Source organism: Sphaerodactylus townsendi, linkage group LG01 (genome assembly GCF_021028975.2).
Source record: "Sphaerodactylus townsendi isolate TG3544 linkage group LG01, MPM_Stown_v2.3, whole genome shotgun sequence".
Classification (NCBI taxonomy): Eukaryota; Metazoa; Chordata; class Lepidosauria; order Squamata; family Sphaerodactylidae; genus Sphaerodactylus; species Sphaerodactylus townsendi.
Window position 1 is genome coordinate 100,842,797 of NC_059425.1, and position 27,241 is coordinate 100,870,037.

Below are 27,241 nucleotides of genomic sequence, written 5' to 3' on the forward strand. Positions count from 1 at the left end.
AATAATGATGTCAGCCCTGAAAATTATAAAAGTGGTACTTGTAGTTTTAAGCAATGATTCTCTCAGTTGCTGTTGTTAGGAAACCACAGCATTTCAGGCCTCAGTTTCTGGACATAAAAGGCCAATAAAAGGAGGGGACAGGTTTTAGAAAGGCTTATTTTGGTCTTTGTGGAATGACTCACAGGGCCCAGGCTTAAGGCTGCCAGCTCCATGTTGGGAAATATCTGATGATTTTGTGATGAAGTGAGAGGACAGGTTTTAGAAAAGGAAGAGACCTCAGCAGGGTTCAATGCCATACAGTCCATCCTTCAAAGTGTCCATTTTCTCATGCAAAGGAAAGAGGAGGTTTCTCATTGCCAGACTTAAATTTATATTTTGAAGCTGTTGCACTGATATAGATAAGGGAATGGGTGTTGCTGAATAATGCAAGAATTCTGGATTTGGAGGGTTTTGACAGGAGATTTGGATGGCATGGATATTTATGGCATGACAAGGGAAAACTATGTAAAGAGTTCTCTAATCATTATATTAGAAGAAGTCTTCTTTGGGTGTGGTTGAAATATAAAAAAATTATAGCAAGGGCAATGCCATTAGGGTTTTCCCCAGCTGAAGCTTGGTGAATATGCAAGAGAAATGGCCCATGTATCGAGAATCGCTGAACCTTAAAAATGACAAATGGGAACTTAAACCTATGGAGGAGATAACAGATATTGTAAAAAACTGGTTTCATTATTATCATTTACCGGGGATGTTTAGAACTGACCAAAAGAATATGTATTTTGATACACAAATGACAGAATTTGAAAGTAAGATTTGTACAAATGATGAGAAATTGATTACTAAAATATATAAGATGTTACTGAAATGGGATACAGAGGATGAGGTTGTAAAGTTTGTAATGATTAAGTGGGACAGAAATATCAGCAGGAATATAAATTTGGGGCAGTAGGAGAGACTATGAAAAGTGATTTGAAGTTTATTATAAAATTAGTTTATTATAAGTTTATTATAAAATCAGAAAATTATTATAAAATTATGTATAGATTGGTATCTGACAACCAAAAAACTGGCAAAAATGTATAACAGTATATCTAATAGATGCTGGAAATTCCAAAAAAACCCATGAGGGATCCTTTTTTATATGTGGTGGTTATGTACAGAGGCTAAATCCTCCTGGGACATCATACTCAAAAGAAATACAAAATATTTTGAAAATGACAGTGGAGCAAAAGCCTGAAGTTTTTCTACCTGGATTAATGGGAGATGATATCCCAGATCAATACAGACTGCTTTTCGTGTATTTGTATACTTCTGCAAGGACACTATGTGCAGAAATGGAGAGATACGAAAATACCGACAAAGGAAGATGGGATATAGAAAGTCACAGAATATTCTGAAATAGCAAAATTGATAACTTCACTAAAGGAAAGTAATACAGAGAAGTTTGCATAAAACCGGAAACCTTTTACAGACTACCTATTGAAAAAATATGGTAGAAGGAATTGCAGAATTTGAGATTTAAAACAGCAGACTGAAATAGAATATTAGAAATGATAGAGTGTCTAACTGATGAATTTTTTCATTTTAAATAGATGCATGAACCTAGAATGAATTAGAATTCAACAGTGAGATAGAGGGAAGACATTATTTGGTGTTATGGGGTGTAGCTTAGTGGGTTAGGTTGACTTTAGTTATTGTGTGAGTTATGTTTTATTTCCTTTGTGTGTGCTCATTTTTCTTTTTTGAATTTCATATTTTTATTTTGTATTGATGTGGTGGTGGTGTGAAAGTATTATTTTTTTTGTTCTTTTGTATGCTGAGAAAATTTAATTTTTTTTAAAAAAAACCCAAAGTGTCATTTTCTCCAGGGGATCTGATCTCTTTTATCTGGAATGCAGCAGCCACCCTATGAAATCCAGGAAAAATGGCTGCTGCATGGCCTGGTCTGACAAAATCAGAACTTTTCTACTCACACGACAGCCATCCAGGGTTTGCTCAAATTTTTTGCACAACTTTGCGGCAAAGCAGGTTTGGGAAGGATCAGAGGCAAGCCAGAGAAACCCTAAGAGGTGCACAAATGCACTATAATGCTTTGGGGGAGCAAGAAAACACTCACTTCCCAACAGCAGGCCAAATATTTCATACAGACATGTCTGGGGAAATTGCTAAGAAGATCTACGCAGAAATAAGTGCCAGGCAGTAGAAAGATGTGTGTTCTTTGAAGCCCTTTGATTCTTAATGGGACTATTGCTGTCTAGCAAAACCAAATTCCAGGACTGGATTTCTTGAATCATTAAAAAAAAATCTAGCAGCAGTGGCTGAGTGGTCAAAGATGGTCTGGACCTCAGCAGAGCAAATTGTAAGTTGGAGAGGGGTATGGATGAAAAAACCTTTCATGATATAGTTCCCCTGATCCAGTCCCCCCCAAACATGAATGCCATTTGTGCCCCTCCCCCCCATCCCTAACAGGACATATGGTTTTGCCACCACCATACATGGTTTTGCCCCAGGGAAACAAATAAAAAGGGAAAGGCACGAATCTGTCCAAAACAGCGAGGAGCAGAAGATCCCACAGCTCTGTTAGAAAGTCAGTGCGTAACTGGGGAGCAGCTGGAGCAGCTTCTGGGGCCATTGACTTCAGTGAACTCAGAAGGGTGTTAACTTTGCTTATGATTACACTGTTAGCTTGGAATTGGGACCTGCCCCGTTGATTTTCAACTCTTATTTTTAAAAATACTGTGTTGATAGGACTAAACTTATGTGAATAGTCAGTTTGTCATTGGCTGTACAAATTCTGTTGAGCATCCCTTCCATTTAAATTCTTCACGGAAATAGACCTGAACATTACAAGAATGTGCTTGCCTCTCTGGATGTGTGTCAGATCCCTTTGTGTTACTTCATTCCCATTTGAATTGCAGTACCTTGCAGTCCTTCTCACTGGTGATTTCAATGCATCTGATTTTGAGGAGCACTTTTCAATTTTTTTAAAAAATACCTTGGGTGTATAAGAAAGTTATGTACATTCATACATTTATACAATTTAATAAACTGGATTCAGACCATAAACCAAGAACAAGAAAGAAAGAAAGAAAGAAAGAAAGAAAGAAAGAAAGAAAGAAAGAAAGAAAGAAAGAAAGAGAAAGAAAGAAAGAAAGAAAGAAGTCCCATTTTATCCAGTGGTTCCGATGTCTAGGAATGTGCTGTTAAGCTGCTGAATTCAATGGTTTAACAAATATCCATCATGAAACACTGTGGTGCCCATACTTGAAAAATCCACTGCCAACATCAATCATGTCTCTCTTAGACCATAGGATGCTTCTCCTCCTGTGGTTCCCAGCCATGTATGCCAATGGATTCTTATGACGGTGTTAGTTCCCATATAATAAACTCCTGGGATCTTTAAGGCTTTCAATGACTTAGAAATAAAGATGGATAGGGTGGCCAAAACAGCCATGGAGAAAAGCTCCTCCCCATCCACAGGCTCAGCCCCTCCTTCAAGTCACACAAGTTCATCTAATAGAGGTCCCTAGATGATGATAATGGGCAAGTTATTATCAAGGAGCAGCAGCCAGCACCACAGTAAAGCAAAAAAAAAAATGTTATGTGGTATTATGGAGGCACTTTGGTCTGGAAAGGGTTAATAAATTTGTGTTATTTCTGTGTTTTGGTCTCCAAAATATTATTCTGGAGTAACTTTCATGCATCCCACTGTTTTTTTGCAGTTATGTTATTTGTTTAATGGCTCATTCCAGGGTGTTCTAAAACATTTTGGCCTGGCAAGGGTATCAATGTGTAATATTTCTGGATTCTGTTTTCCAAAATATATTTGTTTAATGCCTGTTCTGACCTATTCTGTGACATTTTGGAGGCATTTTAGCCTGGAAAAGATTAATAAGGGTACACTATTTATCAGAGGCGTAGCCAGGGGGAAAAGTGCCCAGTGCACCCTCTGTCCCCGCCCCGCCCCAGAATGCCCTCGCCACACCCCACAGGGGCGTGCGCCCACTGCATTGTGCACGCCCATTCCCTTGGGAGCTACGCCTCTGCTATTTATGAATTCCAGTTTCTAAAATATTGTTCTGGAGCACCTTTAATGCATCCCGCTGTTATTTTTTTGCTGGGGGGGGGGGGCAGGACTTGTATTTGTTTAATGCCTATTCTGATTTTTACTGTGTCTTGGAGAAAATGGAGAGTAGACTCTATGGAATGATCCCCAGTTGAGGTTGCTTCACTGCCCAAACCTTGCCCAGGAATTTCAAAACCTGTGGCTGGTAACCTTAAAAGGAATCAGGAAAAGGAAAAGTCTGTGGGAACTGTCAGGAAAGAGACATAAGAAATAAGGGGGAAATGAGATTTCTCCCACCAGCCCACTTCTTTCCTTATTAGAATGTTTGAGTTCCATTCAACTTAATAGAGAGCCTTCCCTCTCTCTAGCCTCCCCCACCCAATAGCAATACTTCTAGGAAATTTTTTTTTATGACGAGGACCCAAAATAATTCAAGCTGCAGCCACCTTAGAAGGTGTCACTCTTTCCAGTTATAGGAATGGAGGGAAAGCTTTTGGGGTTGCTGTCATGTTGGTTTTGTTTTTATTTCTGTTTTGTTACTCAAAAGTATCTTGGAAACTGCTGGGAAATACCAGTCTCCTTTTTTGAATCAGTGGAACAGTGCCCTCTTGAGGAAACAGATTACAGGTTTTACTAATAAATACTGCACATGCGATGAAAACTCCTGGGGACAGAGTTTTGGACAGAGTTGAGGGATTCATTAATGCATTCTAGTCAGTGTGATTTTAACATTTGAATTAGTACAGAATGTCCCATTTGGGGCAGGGAGGGGATAAAAATCTCGTTTTAAAAAAGGTAATAGGGAATTTGCCAACCACAGTTTAGTCAGAAAGTATCGTATAGATCCAACTGCTGACAAATTATGTCTCAGGAAGTTGTTGTGACTTCTTGCCTAGATGACATAAAATTATTAGAACAGTTGGTAGAGGATAGACCTGTCAACAACCATATTTGCTAAATGAAATCTCTGTGTTATCTCTGGAAACAAGCAGATGCTATTCCTCCACCATGCAAATAGGTAAGATTGACAGTTGCCCATACATGTGCATTCTCTCTCATCTTTTGGAATAGGCTGACTGAGACGGTTCAGAAGGCTCTCATACTTTTGACCAGTTTGCAGATTAATAATACAGAATTATTCAGAACTGTTCATTTTATAAAGGGAATAGGGCTGTAGTATAATGGAATGCTTCAAGAGGATAATTCATTATGAAGGGGGAGTATTGTAGTCTATTCCAGTGTTTATTGGAAATTTTATCCTATTCTTATTGGACTGTTTGACTTTTTAAATTTTGTATTGTCGAAGGTCTTTTTAATTTTATTTTTTGCATTGTTTATATGTTCTCTTATACCTTTTTCTTTTTGTATTGTTATAATCATTTTGTAATACTAATCCTATTACATTTTTATTAAGTGTCTTATGCTGTCTGATTACATTGTTCTGTATTTTGTGATCTTTCTCAGCAAGAAAGACAGGCTGTAAATAAAGAAAATAAATGAAGAGACAATAAGAGAATCAATGACTATCTTTCAGGCAGTTCCTGTATTCTGCTATATACCCTGAACATTTCTAGAATTTCTTTTGATTGTCTTGGGAATATAAGTCCTTGTTTAGTATGAATTGTATTTTGGAAATTGATGCTTTGGGACTGTTTTGATATAAATTACTGACTTGTTATGCCTTGTTTCTGGTGTGTACCAGGCATATAAAAAGGCAAACTGATACCAGATCCTAGGATTGACTGATGGGTGTTTAAGCGATCTCCAAAGCCATCTGGATTTGTCTGAGTCAGCAAGAAGTAAGTTACAAAATACCTGAGAGCCCTAATCTAGAGATCACTACATAAATTACTCCAAATGATTAGGGTCAGGTGGTCTAGAGAGGTAACTGAGGCTGAGCTTTAGGAATGGGTTGAGGAAAAAAAAAGAGACAATTCCAAGCAAAATTACACTAGAAGAAGAGTTTGGATTTATATCCCCCTTTCTCTTGTAATGAGATCAAGGGGCTTACAAACTCCTTTCCTATCCTCTCCCCACAACAGACACCTTGTGAGGTAGGTGGAACTGAGAGAGCTCCGAAGAACTGTGACTAGCCCAAGGTCACCCAGCAGGAATGTAGGAATGTGGAAACAAATCTGATGCATGAGGGAAGAGTGTATCACTCATGTATAAAAACAGGGAATCAAACTGGTTCTCCAGATTAGAGTCTACCTGCTCTTAGCCACTATATCATGCTGGCTCTCCAAGTCCTTGTTTATTCGTATTTCTACCTGTTCAAATATCTACCTATTAGCCATTTCTATATTCTACTTCTGAGCAAGCTGACTGGACCCCGAAATCAGGCAATTAGAAACATTTTAAAAATCACCTGTAAAATATTGAAAGAGCATATTAACTGTTTTAATTTAACAGTTATACTGAGACTTTTTTCATGGAAGTAAAATTGTTTAGCTTATGAAGTAAAATTGCTTAGTCATCTTTTTGTATTTCCTGAAGATACAAAATGAACACCTGAGAGATCATGAAAACAACAACAGCAGATATTTGCTGCTTTCACATCCCTGCTTACTTTAGTTCAGCCAGCTGCAAAGAGCAACCGGATGAAAAGCAGCGTGGTGGGAACTACACTTCCCAGGATATCTTGCAAGTCCCAACTCCTGCAGAGGCCTCCCAGGGGGGTGGAGGTGGGGCTCACAAAGTCTCTTGGGAAGTGTAGTTCCCATCAGGCTGAACTAAGGTAAGTGGGGGCAGGGGTGTGTGGGAACTACGCTTCCCAGGAAACCTTTCAAGCCCCAACTCTTGCAGAGCCCTCCCTGGGGTGGAGTGGGAAGGAGGCCTTTGTGGTTTCCACTCCTGCTGCACCAGCAGGCTGCTCTGGGTTGCCGGGCCTGGTGGGATGGGGCAAGAGGGAGGGGGGCAATTTCCCACCAACATAGGTTTCCAATGGCATGCGCCTGAGGAGCACCCCCACCCACCCCGGCCCATTGTAGCTACATGACTGCTCCCATCCAAATACTGACCAGGGCCAACCCTGCTTAGCTTTTGATCTCTGACAAGATCAGGCTAGTCTGAGCCTATTTAGGTCAGGGCTTACCAGTTCACATATTGTATACACTGCACAGTGTTTACGTGAGTGTGTATAAACACAGACATATGCATAAACTGCAAAAGGTTCTATCTGTAAAAACCTATCATGATATAAAGTGAAGTGAGTGAGTCTACTTTACTAGCACAATGTAACTGTTGTTAAACAAATCATTAATACCAAAATGAAAATATATACAATTGAAGTAACTTTATTTACTTTTTTACTATGAATAGGACATAATTATAGAGGTTTTCATACAAGGAAAAACCCTTTAGTTGTTCCTTTCTGCTAAGAGAAACAGAGCACAATCTTTACACATTCATAAGTAATTTTTTTTTCATTTTTGTTTAAAACTATACACAGGTTTCTCAGGTTGAAGCAAAATGCAAAGACATATTGGTACTGGTATATTACAACTACTTACATTATTTAAGAATAGCAAATGGAGAAAAATAAGTTATTTAAATATTGATTTCATTTACAGAAAGTGCAACTTTTGTTAGTTGTTACCTTGCTTTATGTTTTTGTTTTCCAAAAAAGAGGATCGAAGTTAGCTTGGACTTAGTCACCAAACATTATTATAATACAGATGTACAGCCATGATTTTGTAGTGCTGCTTTCGTCGTTGTGTATACAATAGAGCTTTATTGCTGCACTTAGGACACCATGAATAGGATTAGCATGTACATGGGCTCTGCTAATACATTTCAAATACTGCCACCTAGGACTCAAAGGCAGGTTTACAGTTAATACAGTGGTCAAGATGGACAAGTTTATCCCGAACTTGTGGCTGAGTATTGCCTGCCTTACAGATTTGTTTACAGATAAGCTGATCACCAGGAGCATTTGAGTAGCTCTCTTTGTTTAGATAGCTGAAATAATATGCTAATTAAATTCTGATGTTTTGTATTTCTACAGTCTCCAATATTGGTTTGCATGTTAGGAACAAACAGCAAATAGCACAATAATGTCAACACTGGGAATTCTTCAACAGGAAGAGGTACTTAACTTTTTAAGGCTTTTCCACATATATACTACTGAAATGGCTGGCTCTTAAATAAACAATAATAAAATAATATATATGTAAAAATGAAACTTGAAAGACTGAATAACTTTAAAACTGTATGCACAATGTATAAAAACATCTCTGGATTCCTGCATACCTACATGACTGGACACAGGGTTACAAAGCTATGCTATAATCCTATGCATGTTTGCTTAGAAGAAAATCCAATGGCTTACAGTGTGGCTTACATTTAAGTAAGTGTACCTAGGATTGCACCCTTTGGCACTCAGGCCCTTTCCGCATGGGCCATTTACAGCGCCATAGGGACGGCAAAAACGCCGTCCCTAGGGAACTGTTCCCCGAGCGAGGTTTTCTGGAAACAGCGGCTTCCGGCTGGAAGGCGCCACCCCCCCTTTCCCGATTGACGTACCTTCCCTGCGACCTTCCGGCGCGTCACCCAAGCCTGGGGACACGCTCCCCCTGCCCTGTGACTCCAGAGCTGTAACGCAGGGCAGGGGACCTTGTCCCCTGGCCTGGGCGACACGCTGGAAGGTCTCAGGGAAGGTACGTCGATCGGGCGATGGCACAGTGTTGCGCCGTCTTCCCTGCTCCTACCGGGACCGTTCCTGCAAACGGTCCCGGGTGTGTGTGTCGCCGTTGTATACGCCAATGCACCCCCCAGCGTGGCCGTGCAGAAACAGCCTCAGTTTAAGAATTCTTACTTGTTTCCCTTCTTCCCACAATTCCCTTTTATTATTTAGGGATTAGTGAAATAATGTTGTTTATTGCTATTACGATATTCTTCCATTGAGTGGAAAGAGTACAGAATTTCCCATTTATTTAATTCAGTGTTTGCTTCTACAGATCTTTCTATTATCTTTTTTAATCTGCTTTTGATCTCCAGCATGCTTTGAATCCTCTACAATGCAATCCTAAAGCAAGTTACACCTTCTAAATCCATTGAAATCAATGGAGTTAGAATAACTTTATTTAGGATTGCACTGTAAAAGTGTTCATTTTTTAGAATTTCCATTCCAGCTACAAAAAAGTGACATCATTTCCAGTTCCATGTACTAAAAGATTGACTCAGCTCACATCCCATAGATTTGCAGAATACAGCCTGTTGGTGTCCTGTGTGTATGCACTGCTCCATTCAATTAAATAGAAGGAACATAACTGTATATGCTGAAGAATGTGCATTTGCGCTCTCTTTCAGTTGACATGTATGGGAAAACTATTCCCAGTGAAAATTATGCCATGTTAACTTTTTACTATTTGGAAGCATTCATTTAAAGCACAGTCTTGTCTATTTAAAAAAAAGTCAGTGAACCTTGCTATGTATCAGAGACTAGAAAAGGATCATTTTGTTAGGACTATAAATTTGGCCCACATGACTTTTAGAAGAGAAGAAGAAGAAGAGTTTGGATTTATATCCCCCCTTTCTCTCCTATAGGAAACTCAAAGGGGCTTACAATCTCCTTGCCCTTCCCCCCTCACAACAAACACCCTGTGAGGTGGCTGGGGCTGAGAGAGCTCCGAAAAGCTGTGACTAGCCCAAGGTCACCCAGCTGGCATGTGTGGGAGTGCACAGGCCAATCTGAATTCCCCTAATAAGCCTCCACAGCTCAGGCAGCAGAGCGGGGAATCAAACTCTGTTCCTCTAGATTAGAATGCACCTGCTCTTAACCACTACGCCACTGCTGCTTTTAGACATGGAAAAGACATACTCTTACACTGAAAAAGTATAATGTAGAAAGAGAATCATTTTAGTGAGAGCTCACCTACATTAGAAACACATGCTACATACAAGGTGTGTAGCAGATGCAAAGCAATTTTACATTAAAGTAGACACTCATGAGGACAAGATAATTTGGAGGCTATTGTGGTGAGGAAGAACAATCCTAGGGTTACCCATCTTTCTGATTATATTTGAAGAAAGTGTGATAATATGACTAAAGCCTACAATCCTGACCTTAAAAAAACTTCACTTCATCCAGCCAAAGTTAAGCACTGCGAAGCTCCATTGTCAGAATTCCCATTCAAGTCCAAGAAATTTCAAAACACTTAGCTTCAGCTGGACAGTGTCTCAAACAGTTCCACTGGTTTCTTCAAGACTTGCTTCTATGTAATGTCATTGGGGCCAGAGTATAACTCTAACCAGGAAATGGAACTTCTGTGGCAAGTATCTTTGAGTTTCATTCCTCTGGCGATAAAAGAATGCACTTCCAAGCTTTACAGTTGAAGCAACTGTTATTAATTTTTATGGGATTAGCTTTCTTTTTTTTTTTAAAAAAAAAATCCACATTCAATGATGCCTCACATTCTCCATTGCTGTCCTGTTAGAACTTACTACTCTGTCAAGCTTCCAAAAGGAAGGAAAATCCAGAACAGCTTTGGACATGACAATTTTAGGCATTGTTTTTTAGACATGTAATGCCTAAAGACATTTTACATACAGTCCAAAGCAGTTTCGGGGAAGGCAATAGCACTGCCTTTTGCATTTATAGCACAGTGTTCTGTTTATACTGAATGCATTTTAAGAAGCTGCATAAACCATTTTTATTTTATTGGTACAGTACAGGAGGCACAGAAGGGCAAATAGGTTGACATTACAGAGCTGGTTAGAAGTAAACCTTTCAGTTCCCAGCAGCCTGCTGAGTTTGTTATATATTTTACTTGCTTGTTCATCCTTAAAAGCCTTTACTGTTGTAAAATGAAAAGGCAACTAATTTGTTTATGGATCCTACAGAATGATCTATACATTGTAACTCAAACTGAGCTTTTTTTGGGTATACAAAATGTCTGGTCTTCATGTATAAAAATAAATTTTATGTTGACACAAGCAAGTAGTTTTTATATTTTTTAATAGTTTTAGAAAATAAAATGTAGTAGTATGGAGAAAAAACTGCCTGTCGAAGCCATGCAGAATATTTTTCCTTTTAGTATAGCCAAGTCATTTTCAGTACAATGCTATGCATGTTAACTCAGAAATAACTACTTTCATGTTCAGTAGATATTATTCCCAGGTAACAATACATAGGACTGCATCCTTCAACATCTACAAAAGTGAAGGTATTTTGATGTATGCAAGAATCATGATGTGAACTCTTTTCCACTGTATTGTTATGTTGCTGTGGATGAGACACACTTTGTTTACTTGGTTCAGTTTACTTCCCCTTAAGAAACCAGTGTTTCCACTGATATGGTCAGGATACTAAGTCAAAGCTGCAGCAAAGTATTTGACAGTATAACACAGTACATCAAATTGTGATAAAAATGAAAAGCAGAGGGTTTATATGTATGTGTGTGTGTGTACACACACACACACATATGCAAGGCGAAATATCTTTTCACCTTCTAGTAAAACCAGCAAATGCAGACTGCCATAAACACATTGTTAGCCTGAGAAACTTTGATTTTAAAAAAGCAGCAACTTTACAAAATAGATATTACCATGAGATAATCTATAGAAATGGTTTTAGATGAAAAAAAATTGTAAGTTTCCCCAAAGTAAGATCTATGGAACCATAAACGCTGCCAAGTGAACTTCTCAGAAGCATTTATTAAGGCAAATAAAAAGTGGAGGATTAAAAACAATTATAAAAATGATTTAATTTTTATGCAGACAGGGAGTGTTTTGAGTAGATTCAGTACGTTGCACTGCCATAAAGGTTGGGTCAGTTGTAAAGCAAATGCAATTTATAACTTTGGCCTACTTAGAGGTTCAGCAGCCTGTAAAGCTACCCCAAATGTATTCAATATCTGATTGCTAGAATGAAAAGAGAGCCCCCATTAATAGATCCATGATGTGTTTGCTCATGGAGATGTCCTCTTTTTCGCTAGGATGTACTTATTTTTATGTAGACTGAGGATTGTAACGATGACCGGTGGTCAGTGAATTACCTTTTTACAAATGAGGTGACCCATAACATTCAGAGGCCTAACATTACTCCCTTCCCTCAACCATCTTCCTAACTCCTAGGGTTTAGATGGTGTAGTTTTTAATTATTTTTGAGTAAGTAGAAAGATCTCTGTTTAGCAACTGACACAGACAATCCCAGAGTCCTTTAAAAAACTACAACAATTTCTTGTGTCTTCCGTTGGAGAAGGGAGGGTGGAATTAAGGAATATGATTTCCCCCACAGCTGACAGCTGCTTCTATTCTCCTTTACATGAGACCAAAAAGATAAGAGATTCAGTCTTTCTCAAGAACCTCTGTTGCTTGGTCCTCTGAAGAAATTACAGATAAAATGAAGGAACTGAAGAAATGGAAGGAACTGTAGATTCATCAAGAGGCAGATACTACATTCCACAGCATGTTAAATTGTCTCAGAATTGAAGAGTCTTGCTGCAGCAAGAAGTTTGCTGATGTGCCTCTCTTCTCTGATGCCAGCCTCCTGAAGGCAAGTTTGTGACAGAGAAGGCACTTTGCTTAGATCATTAACTCCTGCTGCCATGAGGGAACTTGAGTACATTGGGAGGCCAATAGAAACCAGCCAATCAGCTATGGAAGTGATATGTCCAGAAGATACAGGTTTTCGGTAGATTTCAGTAAGGCCGCCACTAGGAATCTGAAATAGGTGAAAAAATGCAAGTTGTTCAAGCCATTTTCTCTCCATTTTGAAAAATAAACCTTGCTCAGAAGTGTTAATAAAGAAGATACTCTAGTGCACATAGATTTCATTATCAGAGAGGCTGCCCCATTTCTTTAAACAGGAGTTGCCTTAGTCTATGCTTTAACAGTAAGTGCTGTGTATACACCATTGCTTGCTTAACTGTATGTATCTTAAACTCCAGTATTAACACTGTGATGTAGAAAATATCTTCTCCTCCCTCCTCCCCCCCGCACTTTTTACATTTGCTCTTGTTAGTCTATGAGCACCAAATCCATTTTGTACGTTGACAGGATGTCTGAGCAAAATTCCCCGTTTTACATCCAAATTTACATTTTTAAAGAAATGAACAATAACATGAAGTATGTTTCTGTTTTCTGAAGCAGGATAGCCCTTCTGAAATTTTCTTAAGTAGGTTAGACAGAACCTGTTTTACAAATAAATTTTACTGAGATAATTTATTAATGTTACTAGCGGGGCCCAGCCACACGTTGCTGTGGCAATTGTCCTTCTCATCACAGTCCGCAACCCACACAGATGTCCATGCAGGTCCAATGATCCCCAGCATAGCCTTTTGGGGTGGTCAAATGGAATCCCTCTTTCCCTTTTCAATGCACATCGTTATATGGTGCTGTCTTTTTTTTTTTAGTATAAGGTAACCCCTTCCCAATGGAACTGTCCCAGAGAGTCTTTAATTCCGCTGTCCATGAGGCTGGTTGACACACACAGTCCTGGCTTGGGTAAGGCAGTACTGGGGCAAGGAGGTTATCCCAGTCAGGCAGCAGAGACAGGGCGGTGAGGCGCTCAGATCGAGGCCCGCTCTCTGGGTTCTTAAAGGGCCATGTGCAAAAGAAGCTGGAGCCAGTGCAGTGTTGGTTAAGCCTCCACTCTGTGGATTGGTCTTAGAAAAGGAAAAGAGCCATGAAGCTCCAGCTCGCTTTTGAGTAAAAGAGAGCTGTGGGTGAATAGTGGGTGAGGAAGTGGGTAAAGTGAGAAGTGTGAAAGGATTGGATGGATGAGGGAGGAGGCCCAGCGAGTGAGGTGTGTGAGGATGAGCTCATACCAAGCCCTCAGGCCACAGACATGCTGCACGAACATTCTAAGGGTGACAGTTAAACAAAGCCAGCTTCATGGCCTGGTGTGCCAGGAAAAAGACGTTTTACCTGGCTCAGGTATGGACTTTTGGCGATTTGAAGGTCCGATTACCTGCCCAGAACAGGGAGGAACATCGTGTGAAAATTTGGGGGCGATCTGCCCAGCCGTTTCGGCGTTAGGGCGTGACTAACAAAGTCACTGTTAGCTTTTTATATATATATATGTATGTAAGTAGGTATGTATGCATGTATGCATGCATGCATGACATTAATCATACATGCAGTGGCTGAGAGGTATAAGATTTTTTATGAGGTGGAGTTCCGGGGGCATGGGCACTCTATGAAACCACCTACCCTAAGCCTCAGTGCTTATAAAAGCAGCTTTCTGAGGCTGGGGATGGCAGACTCCTCTGACAGAACTGGACACCATGTCAGAAGGCTCCGCAGCAGCTGGGCACCGGCAGATTTGCCTGTCCACTTGGGTAAGTATCCCAGAGAGGGCAAATTTGTTGGCATAAGCCCGTGTAGCCTCCAGAGAGGGATTTGGCCCTCATTCTGGATTGTGCTATAATAAATTTATTGCGGCATAAGCTTTCACAAGCTAGGAATCAACAGAGCAATGTCAGTAGTCTGCTCTTGCTCGAATGCCTTACTTTATTTTTATAAGGTCGTCAAAATGTATCCTTGTATATGTTCACTGACATCATTTTCCAGCAATCCTAAAGATTTCAACTATTGAATAGGATTAAAGAATTAATGTCCTTCTAAAAGTACTGGAATTTAGCAGTAGTAGCCAAAGAATGGTACCTTTTGGAGTTAATACAGACAGGGACACTTATCCCCTGGAGCACAGTATGGATCTAGAACATATATGTGACATGTAGAAAATGACAGGATCCCTGGTATCTCCAGCTGAAGGATTGGATCCAGTGGAAAACTTTGCAGAAGGAGTTGGCAGTGTAGCTCTTTCCTCACCTTCTCCTATCCCACGCAGTTTGCTGCTTCCTCTGTTCTCAGATGGTCATAATGGCAGCACAGTGTGCTGAAGTACTTGAGGAATATGATAACATTTACCTGCTTATGCAAGCAGCCCGCAGAAGAGGGAGAAGGCAGCAATTTTACCATTTTCCCCCTTCTTGTTGCAGCTCTAGTACTGTAGCATATTTTGTCTGTGAAACTTTCCTGACCCTCTGAGAGTATTTTTACAGGAGCTCATTCCAAAGGGTAATAACAGATCTGCTGGTTTTTACCATATTATTTCATCTTTTCTCACATTTCATTTGCAATAGAGATCATGTAGGGGAAACTTACTGCCATACGGTGCTGCTTCCTCAGCTGCTTCACCCGGATCTGGTCCATGTTTGTAGCAACTTCCTTTTCAGGCTGCTCTAGGTCTTCAGAGTATCTTTCCACTAAAGCTTCAGGAATCCCACAGCGACCATGCTGGAAATTCCAGTCAACCAGAGAGGAAAGAAAGAGACAAAAGACAAACAAAATAATTAAACACTGATTTCAATTCATCAGAATTAAGCATGACTCATTTTTACATGTTTATAAAGTTCAAACCCAAAGAACCAGACAATCTCAGTTAAGTTTCTACCATACAAGTTTTAATTGATAAGATTTGCTTATTTTAAAATTCAGGAAGGTTTATTAAAACCCATTCATGATGACTATTAATGGAGTATAAATTCTAAGTATACCCTCTGCACCAGTTACTTTCTACAGATAGTCCCCACCCCCTGCCAGGTCTGTCAGTATGGCTATACTGAGATCAAGGGCCTTTTCTGTGTTAAGTCCAGTCCTTTGGAATGGCCTGACAAAGTTAGTGAGGAGGGCACCTTCATTTGCTACACTTAGATAGGCATGTAAGGCAGTCTTATTCCAGAAACTATTCAAACTATCAGATCTCATTGGATCATGGAAGATAAGCAAAGCTGGCTTGGTTGGTATTTGGATGGAAAACCACCAAGGAAGACCAAGGTCCCTACGAGGTCACCATAAGTCATCTTTCCTCTAGGATCACCATTTCAGGAGTGTATAAAAGCCACCAGCATCCACATTAAAGGCACCAGCATGAGGACTTCAGGCACCCCATCACAGTGAATTTTGTGGTAACAACCGTAATTTGTTTCAAAATTCTAAAAGTGCCCAAACGTGCAAGCAGGACACGGGTGATTCATTGGTTTGAAAAATAAAAAGGGAATACACTACCATCAAGGCAAGACAGAGATTTTATTCAGAGGACCTTTTCAACATTGCATTCAGCAATGTATATGGTTAAACTCCAAACCTTGACAATATTCTGTTTCACACTACTATAAACAACAGATTATTCAAACAGATTTGAATCTTTTTGAAATATAACCATACTTCAGTGAAATTAAATGTTCAGCTTGGAATCTGAAAGAGTTAGCTGGAAGGAATAGATGGTCATGCTATGATGGTCACTCACAGGCAGCAGTGTGAGGCCCCAATGGCAAAAATGTTGCAAAGCCCAGTTTCCAAAATGAAAGAATTACTTTGTGGAACTGCAATGAACAGCCTTTATTTGAACCTATTTTTTTATTTTTTTATTGATTGATTGATTGATTGATTGATTGATTGATTGATTGATTGGGCTTATAAACCACCCTCCCCCGAAGGGCTCAGTAGCTAACAATCTGTCTACATATGACAGCCACTATATGAAGACTACTTTGTATACAGCAGCTTATCACATGGACGCAGTAAACCATAGATTGCATCATCTAAAAAGAAAAACGTACAGTAAAATGATGAAAATTGCAGAATCTGCAGGTGAATAATTGTTTATCATTCAACACATGAAGCCATTTAAGATGCCTTCATGTGGTGCCTGAAATCTATGAACAGATTTGGGAATATGGGAAGTCAAAACATACTTCAGTTTTCTTCTTTTCATTGTTAGGTTACATACTAGTGAACTAGCTCTACAGAACAACAAACAGGGAAAGAAAGAACATGAATGCATAAAACTGTTAAGTACTGAATCACATCCTTAGTTTATTAAGGTCAGTATTACTTACTCTGTCCGGCAGAAGTTCATCAAGATATTTTGTATCATCTGCTAACTCAGTGCTTCCCAACCTTTCTGGTATGGTGACCCACAAATCTAAATTTACTTGGTATGGTGAGCCATACAGGACAGACTTGAAGTACCTTGGGCCAGTGTTTCCCAACTTACGACTCACAACTCTTTCCCTCCATGCACTGAATAGCTCCTACCAACTCTCCAACCCCTTCTTCCACTACTGCTGTAAAGTGACTTGTTGCCAGACAGATTCCTCCTCTGCCCCATTGCTGAAAATTGGCAAGTAGGGAAAGCTGGCTTGGGATGCTGACTGGGATGGGAAATGGCATGATATGACATAGCCCAACCTCCCCAGATCTTGGCAGCTAACCAGGATTGGTACTTGGATAGGAACCACCAAGGAAGACTCTGCAGTCTTCTCCAGGCTGGACATTCTTAATTCCCTCAACCTTTCTCCAAATTATCCTTGTCACTCTCCACTGTACCTGCTCTAAAGTTTCTATGCAGTTCTCATTAAAAGGCTCCAGAACTAGACAAAATACGGTCTGACAAGTGTAGTATAGAATAGTACTGCAACATTTCATGTTTTAGATGCTATGCATCTGTTGATACACCTTAAGATCACATTTGCCTATTGGTACTCAGTTTGAAGTCCACCCAAACCCCAAGATCCTGTTCGCACAAGCTACGACCCAGAAGAGTATTTCCTATTCAGTATGTATACATATTATTTTTATTATATGGACGTAAAACCTTACACATATCTCTCCTTTGTCACATCTTCATATCTGCCCAATTTCCCCATGTATCCAGGACTGATTGTATTTTATCTCTACCTTTGGGAGTGTTCATTATCTCAATTAATTTGGTTACATCTGCAAATTTGATACATTTACTTATTAACTGATAAAAATATTTATGTCCTGCCTTCTCATGCAGTTCAAGGGGGGAAGGGATGGAAAATTAACATGCAAAAACTTTTAAATCTCCTTCCTTTCCTTACCTTGTCAGAATAAGGGTCTTCTGTGAGATCAATATCTTCAGACTGCAGCTTGTTTTCTATCAACATTTCCAGATCCAGCCCTCTATTACAAGAGATTTTCCTTGCTGAAGAAGGACCTAGTTTTAGGACATGTTGCTGGATGCTGGAAGTTTCTGGAAGATCTGAAAACCAAGGAGGCCGTACACACGAAGGGCTCCTGGGCTCCTGTTCAGGAGATGACTTGCAAAAAGTCAATACGTGGGCATCAGTGAGACTAGATGGGCTGACCTTTTTTGCTGGCAAAGATGGCACATCTGAACTACAAGGAGCTGAAGGGGGATGACCATGTCCGTTAGCAAGACGCTCTCTGCTTTTTTTCGCAGGGACTGGCGGTGGCTGTGGAGAGGTTTTTGGCTGTATTCTTGTCTCGCTCACTTTCTTCTGTTCAGCTTCTGCAATTTCCTTGAAGACTAGAGAACGATCAGTCCTTTCAACATCAGAACTACTCTTTTGATAGTTTTCAAGGGATGTCCATTTTATGTCATGTGTAAGTAAAGATGACTGAATGTCACAATTCCGAGGCAGGAATAGAGGAAACGTTCCATTGGAAGGGATGGCTGTGGGAAAGTGCAATTCTTTTGCTTTCCCACAAACAAAAACTGCACTGCCACTATTTTTAGCCACCAACTGTTCTGTCACCTGCCCACTGCCATCATAGCTGATTGATTTTTTTGTTCGATCTAGTGCACCTTGAGGGAAATCATCTGGCATCTTTAAAGAGTCTTCAGTCTTGGTGTCAATTTCTTGCTGGAGGTCCCCCAGAGAATGAGATCTTGGCCATGTCTGCATCCTCTGATTGCCTCCTGGGGTCCCACAGCTCTGACAGATGCCAACTGGTAAACTTCTGTGGTTCTTCTTCAGAGTCATGACTGGAGGGGGCTTGAGGTAACTCTTTCTAACATGATGCATACAACCAAGTTGTGCCTTTTCTCCTTGCTCTATTGATTTCGTCAGTGGCAGAGTAGCTAGAGGATTTCTGTGGCAATCCTTAAAACTGTATTCATTGGCTGATTTTGAAGGCAGAAGACAAGGTTTTTGACTCTTAGCTGAAACAAAATCAAAGTAATATGCAGGATGTAATTTTTTGTGTGCAAAATATGCAAAAGTAGCAAAAACATCTGTTCTAGGAAATAAGCTTTTATGAAATATTGAGAAAAATTGAGAAATTCAGAAAATTGAAAAACAGAAAAATTGAGAAGTTAAGAGAAAGTGCCCTCTAATCTGGACCGGCTTTTGCTTTTCCACTAACAAAAACTGCACCACTATTATTTTTAGCCACCAACTGTTCGGTAATCTGCCCACTAGCATCATAGCTAATTAATTAGCCATCTACACTGGTGGAAATGCCTGTTCTGTTGGTGCAAGGGGCAAATGTGCCAGCAGAGGATGGTGGGAACTGCAGAGCTCTGCAGTGCCCGACTCAGAAGCAGCATCAATTGCCCAGGCCCACTGGTACAAAATGCTGCGACAGCCTGGCCAGCGGCTTTCAGAGACATTAATCAAAAATTGAAATTGTCAAGCAATCATATTCAGATAATTCTTTTCCCTTAGTGGTGCTGAGGTCCAAAATGGTTTTCAATTCTAGCTCTGTATAGTATGCTCACTGTAAAAGGTTGCACTCATTTTGATTCCAATATTTTGTAGAAAAGAGAACAAGTAGGTGTGATACCTGATATAATACCTGCCCATGCACATATACCATGGGAAGGGGTAGTGGTACAAGGCGCCTCTGTGCAGATACCTCAGCATACGACACTTGCCATGGAATGAATCAAACCTAAGAAATGTCCTAGCTGTTAAACTACAGCCTTCTGGGCACCACTTACAGAAGACACTTTCTTGTAAGTAACTACTTCTTTCTGTGATATTTCCACACCAGCACTGTGGATTTAGTTCTTCAGTCTATCATCTGGACCCTAAGGGATTTCTGTAATATTTATACCTATTCTTAAATTCACAGTGAATCAACTTGGGTACTCAAGCACTGCATAAAACTAGAGAACATCATAACCATCCAATTTCCCACAAACCTATATGTGTATTTTCTGACTCAGTCTTGTTCTGCTTACAGAAAACCTGGAATTTCTCCCAAATTAGAAAATCCTACACCAATAAATTCTTAAATAAAATGCAAGCTCAATGTGGGCAAAACCAGTTCCCCTGCCAATAATGCATTTCCTGCACAGCCAGCCATCGAATGACTGTTCAGGAGTGCAGCGAAGCCATGCTTTAACATATAACATTCAAAACAGAAAAAGTATCGTTGTAGAAACAAGGTGCTTATTTTAAAGAGTACTAAACAGTGTTTAATGTTCCAGTGGAGCTTGACAGAAAAATCTGGGATCCCTTTTAACTAACAAGGCTTGACAAAATATCCCTGCAAGGAGCAGAATTAGCTTAGCATGCAAGGTTTATTTTGATCTGGCCAATGATTCCATTTCATTTTTAGAATGTATTTCTAACAAGTTCATAATCTTTAAAGAATTTGAATGACAGAGAACATGAAGCGGGAGGAGGAGAAAAACTAAGAAATGCTAGTTTGAAGGTATCCAACACATGAACAGAAAGCAAGTACTAGTTTATTAATTATTTATATCCTCGTGGCTCAAGTTGGATTACAAAACACAATTAAAAACATACAAAATAATCCCCAAATAACTCCACATTCATATGAATGGGGTGGGTGGGTAGTTTAGAAAGGCACTGAAGAAAATGTCTTGTCCAAAGCTGTTAGGCTTCTTAGGTTTCTGCATATATTCTGTAGTTAATTTGATATTTTCTACAACATGAGGCCTAGAAGTGTCCTTTTTTCAAAAACAGAAATCGTATAAAAGTCAAACAGCACATCAGATAATTTGCATTGTGTACACATGCTGTATGAGCTGAACATACATAGAGCTCTGGCTGTACAGCAACTGCATGTTTTGTATCAGTGTGAGACCTGCTTTCACTGAGTTAAGCCTGGAAGACCAAGAAGGAATCATCACCAATTTCAGTCAAAACAATAACCACTTTCTAACTTACTAAAAAAGAAGAGGCAGCAGTTCACTGATTACAACTAGAGAGATTGTTTTCCCATAAAACAATAGCCCTCATTCACTCTGCTGCCTAACACAGTCACATATTCTTGCTCACTCATTTCAGTTCTGAAACAAGATGCAATCAGTGGGGAAACTGCAGCAGGTGGTTCTTGCAGCCAGGGCTCCGTTAACTTGTCATGCTGAGCTTCATGCCAGTGATTCTACAAGCAGCTTAACAACACAGTCTTTGGAGTGAAGAAGGGTACAATTTGAATTTTGACTAAACAAGCATAATCTTTGTGTCCCGCCCAATTCCTTAAACAGTGAACTGTCTTTGTTAAGGCTTGAATAATTTCTCTCAGTGAGGAAATTAATTTTCTATTTGTAACACTCTCTAAATTTGCTTGTATTGGCAAGTGTGGTGCTTCTTCTGAAGAAGGCTTGTGACATGGAGGTTTACTGAGCTGCTTCCACAGCAAAGATTTCCCACATTTCTGCCACTTTACTGTTGCAGGTTTTTTTTTCCAGGTTTCAACATGGTGTCCTATAATCGCACACACTGTTAATAGAATGTACATTCCACATACTCAGAGGTTTTTTTTTCCTGTCAAGTCACAGCTAACTTACAGTGACCCCATAAAGGTGTTCAAGGCAAGAGATCAGGGGTCGTTTGTGTCACATCCCTGGTATTCCTTGGAGGTCTCCCATCCAAATACCAGCCAGGGGCCCCTTCCGCACACGCAAAATAATGCTTTTTCAAACCACTTTCACAACTATTTGCAAGTGGATTTTGCTATTCTGCACAGCTTCAAAGCGCACTGAAAGCAGTTTGAAAGTGCATTATTCTGCATGTGCGGAATGAGCCAGGGTCAGGGCTGAAAGTGTGTGACTGGTCCAAGTTTCCATGGCAGAGTGGGGATTTGAACCCGGGTTACCTAGATCCTAGTTGAACACTTCAACCACTACATCCCATTGGTTCTTTATTTTATTTTCCTTGGGCAGAATACTATCCACACAAGCATTTCTTACACCTAAACGAAAAACAGAGCAATTACAGGATTTGGGGGAAAAACAAGTCAATTCTTCTTTTCATTTGTTAATGACCATAAGATGCCAGTTCCTGCCAAAAATGAGCATAATAGGAAAAAAATCACCTGCCTTTTAGACAGAGCAGAGGGAATCCAAGGAGACTCTACAAATATACGTTTTTTAAAAGGATATTAAAGACATTGTATTATTCCTATTCAGCATTACTCATGGTCATTAATAAAAAAAGGTAAATGAATCACCCACAGTTCACCAGCCTTTTATGAAGAGGGAGAGGATTGGTGTAGGTGTTTGCAAATATGTGGATGTGGTTTTTAAAGTTTTTTTTAAAGGCAGAGTGTTATTTCTATGCAGCACTGCACTGCCCATGCTCCTCCCCACCAGAAAAATTCAAACAGGGTGGGCAGAGAAGCCTGAGTTGCACATGAGAACACAGCAAGGAGGATGTGTCAGTGTAAATTAGATATGAAATGGAAACCACTGCTAAAAATGAAGCTCTCTGAAATCTCCATTATAGGTGTGATATCACACAGACTCACATCAGCACCATGATTACCACAGGAGATTGCCCTGGTGTGGAAGAAGCCCTGTATTTCAGTGTGAAAGAGCAGCAATGTGAAGGATAATGGTACAGAGGTTACAAAGCACAATATAAAAGGAAGGTGGGAACCTTTGCCTTGAAGCATTGGACAGTATAAAATCCAATAAGCAAGAATGAAGGATTGAGACTCAAGATATGGAGCAGAATTATGATAATTTAAAAAGCCAAATACATAAGCAAGAATAATTTATACATGCATTCTCCTTACCAACAAGGAATAAATAGATCTTAAACCCTAATAAATTTATAAACCTTATAATTTATAACCTAATACATTTATCTCTCACTGACTTCTGCTTAGTATGTCAGCACTATCTTCCCCCACCCCAACATATACCATTCATTACCATTCTCCAGGTTTTCACTGCTTTCATAGCAGCCTGAATCTCGAGGAGAGCACCCACTTAGGCCCTGGGCATCTGTGAAGAGTTTCTCCTGAGAGCCTGAATGGTCACTGTTACCTGGAGGATGAAGAAAAAGCAGATGTGAGAAGACAATATACAAATAATGGAGCTAACTGTGAAGAGAAGGAATGGAAGATGTGATGCTCCCGTATAAGAATCTATTAGCTAGGCTCTAAGCTCAGTAAAGAGCCAGTGCAGAATTGGAAGGTTTCAAGATATTTGCAGCAACATGCTAAGTGGCTGAATTGACTCACTATCATTATGGCAGCAACAGGACATACCTATACGGTCTACTTCTTTAGTTCTGACTAACACATTATGGTGAAATTTCCCTTTTTCTCTGCTGGCTGAAACAGTCTGTTGGCTTTGGTCCAAGGGAAAAAAAACAAAATAAAATTAGCACTTGAAATCTTTCATTAGCTTGTCACAGGCAATTCCATCAGTCTCTCCAAAACTGCCTCTAGGTACACATGCAAAGAAAAATATAGCCACCTCACAATTCTGCATAAAGTTTGGAACAAGTAAAGTTTTTTATGTAAAGCAGATGATTATGAAGGGAACGGGAAAGCAATTCTCTTTCCGCAAAGAAAATCCTATACTTAGAAAAAACCCTCTCCATTTAGTTAGTGGACTGACCATTCCCTATTTTCAAATATTTCTCTGCACCTCTGTCTTTTTACTGAAAGCCATATTTTTCATGATTGCCCAAACCAAGTACAATCCCTCCGAATTATGTCTGCCACTGCAATTGCACACTGCTTTTGTTGTTTGTTTAATGAAGATATTATGTCTTGACGCTTTTTCTATTCCATTCAGCACCTAGAAAAACAAGGTTTCACTCACTGTCATATTCCTGTAGCAGTTCCACTGCTGTCAAGAGAACTGCTTTATGCTCAGGATCCCGAATGTTGAGCTCATCCAAGTCTTCTTCCTCCAGAAGCTTAAAGGTATCTAAGTCTTCGTAGCCATTGAACAGGAAAGTGGGCATGTGCTCCTGAGGCAAAACAAGAAGGCAGTTGGAGAGAATAAGAGAATGACAGAACAGAACAGATCACCGGCTCAGACCAAAGTGCCACCTTGGATGCTTTCAGCTTCTCCTTCCTAACCACTGATTATTATACACTGCTAGTTAACATAAACCAGGCCATGACAGTTTTTTTTTGGACCTAGGAGCCAGCCCCAAAATTAAGCCCAGACTTGTCTATGCCAAATTTACTTTTTCTGTCATATTATGCAAGTTTAATGTTGTCTCTAAGCTATACATAGGGTTACCAACTGGCCTGGAGGAAAATGTCTTGTACCCTTAAATAGAGGCTTTATGGGACATTATTTATCAAGTGCTGCTATTTCCATCCATGCACAAAAAGCTTCAGAAGTCCATTTCTGCACTTTAAGCCTCCATTAAAAAGATGTGACATTTTCCTCCGCAGCAGCTGGCATCCATAAATTCAGCTGGAAAGGTCCTACTCCAAGAGGTAAGAGCATCAATTAATAGTGAACAGCAGGTCCTTTATTGCAGTTGACCCAAGGCTTTGGAACACCTTCCCGAATAAGTCATGGACTTGCTTCTTCCTCCCTTTAGAGGAGTGAACATATTTAATGCATGTGTGATAACACATTTATATAATTGAGGCTTTTAGGAAAACCTTGGACCAACCGCATGTGTGATAATATAGCACATAATAGAACACATTTATATAATTGAGGCTTTTGCAAAAGTTTAGTCTCCTAGTCCTCACTGAGGGCAATGCCAGAGGGCGACATCTCTCCTCAGGCTCCACCCCCAAATCTCCAGGAATTTCTCAGGCCAGAGTTGGCAACCCTATATCCAGCATTCGTGTGGCCTTTTATGAGGGGATTATGGGCTTGAAGGAACCACAGTAGGCTTGAGGAAAACAAGTAAGAAACAAGTGTATTTCAGGAGTATGAATGCCATGATGGTTTCTTTATTTCTTACAGTAACAAGGTTACCTGTAGAGCTAGGGATACCTAGGGCTCACCTACCATCATAGGGCCTCCTGGACATCTCATAGGAATCGGGCCATTTCATGCGGCTCAGATTAAGTACTTCCCAGCCATCCTACGGCTTCAGCTGGCTGGGAAAGGTAGAGGATGCATCTCCGCGGCATTGAGAGTATTTAATGCTGCGGTGAGCCAACAAATCAACTATGGGATTCCCATCAGGATAGGGCGCATGGAGCCAAAGGTTAGAAAGAATTCAGTCGACTTTCTGTACCGAAATCAGCAAACGCTGACTCTGTCACCAGCAGTGCTTGCAGGAAGCAGGATGCGGCATGGAAGCTGAAACTCTGGCTGGGTAACCGAAGACATTTCAAGTTTGGGCTGGATCATTTCCGTGCAGGATGACGGGACCTTCATCCCGAGGCGTACTGTCTCCCAGTGGTGGGCTAAAATGAAATAAACTCAGCAATAGAGCTGGGAGCTGCTTAGAGGACCTGCTGATGTAGCAGAGCCCAGGAGGTCTATGGGGCTATCAAGAGACTTTGATAGAGTTCCAGCAGACCTGGAGGAAGCCAATAAAACCACCTGTTCCCGATCTCTGGGAATGCCGGTGGATGGAGGTTAGTGACTGTTTCCTCCCCTGGTTGGGCCGGTGGTAGAGCAATCACCTTAATGGAGGTGTAATGCTGCCTCTTCAGCCTTTTAGCCAGGGGCGTCATCTTAATTATTCCACACGAAAATGCCCACTGTGGCATGGGTTCTGTGGAAACAATTAATCTCCTTTAATAACTGTTGAATTGTTCCTTTATGAGAAGGTGGGAAGAAGCATATAATCCCTCCATAATATAGGAGGTGAAGGCATAACAATGGATGAATCAGAAGGTTATATATCTTTTAAATGTTAGCGCAGCAGCCCGGAGATCTGTTGGAAGCGGTGGCTAGGTGCCAAGCGGTAAGTTATTTCTTAATAAAGCAGAAATTGCCAAAACCTTTGTTTTAAATTTGTGCGGTCATATGCTCGGTTTATATATATGCAGCTAAAGGTCTTCAGTAGCGTAAAATCAGATCGAAGCTAGGGATAAAGAGTAATATTTTCAAAGTACCTGATTCAGACATATAACATGAAACAAAAAAGCTTTTAATTTTTAACTGTTTTAAACAGGACACCACCCAAACCCTACCTATCTTCAAAATATCTAAAGTTCCTAGTAGCCTGCCTCCTAATCAGCAGACTTCCTAACTGCTCTCACCAAAATCCAACAAGCCTTTCCACCTTTGTCCCCACTCCCAAGCTCAGCCACCTGCCTGCTCTCAGCTTTCCCCAGGCTGCAGCAGGAGAGAGCAGAAGTTCCCAATAATGCCAAAGTCAACAGCTACTGAACTCTATTAGCAACAGAGCTAGGGTTGCCAACCTCCAGGTAGAGGCCTGATATTTCCCACTATTACAGTTGATCTCCAGGCACTAATCCCACCCCACCCCCCAAAAAACAAATAAACCTCCATGTATTTCCCAACCCAGAGCTGGCAGTCCTAAACAGAGCTCACATCTTAGCAACAAATTCATTCCCAGGAGTTTTACGAGCTATTCCTTTTAAGGGCAACCCTCCTTTCCCTCCTCCTCCTAAATTCTGTAACTGAGTTTACATGCAGAGGGCCACCAGAGCTTTAGGTGCCAAGTGCAAACTTCGGGTCACAATGGCAATCTGGCACCCAGAATTGTTGAGGCCTGTCATAATCATCATATTGGTGGCAAATTACACAAAGGTTTCCCAAGTCACACTGCTTCCCACTGATACAAGAAAGATTACTTGCAATGGCTCATTCTGCAAGAATAGGCTTTTCTGATATTGACCGTTGGACATTTTGGGTCCAGATCACTCACCCAATCACTCATCCAAATTTATGAAGGTTTGGAGAAGAGACTACTCTATTCTCCAAGCTGCCAGGTAACCACAAATCTAGGACTAAATTTAAGCTTATGGTGTCAATATGGTGACATTACTGATGGACTGCTTTCATTCTGCTCTCAAAACACATAATGTTTTCACTCTATGTACAGCTTCTAGATCACACTGGAGCATCACAGGGCAGTAGCAACCACAGTACTCAAGTAATATTTATATCAGGCTTCAACAAACTTGATCTAGGAGTTTAACTTTTGGTTTCTTTTGTTATCCTAAAGCATAACCTTTCCTTGTTTATAACACAAATATAAACACATACACACTGGAGTAAGGAAAATAAGT

General features: G+C 40.3%; 1 protein-coding gene across 4 annotated transcripts in view; it reads right to left on the reverse strand.

Moving 5' to 3' along the window:
- Nucleotides 1–9,753: 9,753 nt before the first annotated feature.
- The window catches only part of SASH1 (SAM and SH3 domain containing 1), an 87,441-nt gene continuing 69,953 nt past the window's right edge, over nucleotides 9,754–27,241 (reverse strand). For all 4 annotated transcript variants that reach the window (XM_048489068.1, XM_048489060.1, XM_048489077.1 and 1 more), the window contains 5 exons: nucleotides 23,877–24,027; nucleotides 22,977–23,090; nucleotides 17,923–19,007; nucleotides 15,179–15,310; nucleotides 9,754–12,731 (listed from right to left, as the gene is read on the reverse strand). In XM_048489068.1, coding sequence (XP_048345025.1) covers nucleotides 12,480–12,731; nucleotides 15,179–15,310; nucleotides 17,923–19,007; nucleotides 22,977–23,090; nucleotides 23,877–24,027 — 1,734 coding nt within the window. In that variant the 3' untranslated portion in view covers nucleotides 9,754–12,479. The remainder of the gene's footprint in view (nucleotides 12,732–15,178; nucleotides 15,311–17,922; nucleotides 19,008–22,976; nucleotides 23,091–23,876; nucleotides 24,028–27,241) is intronic.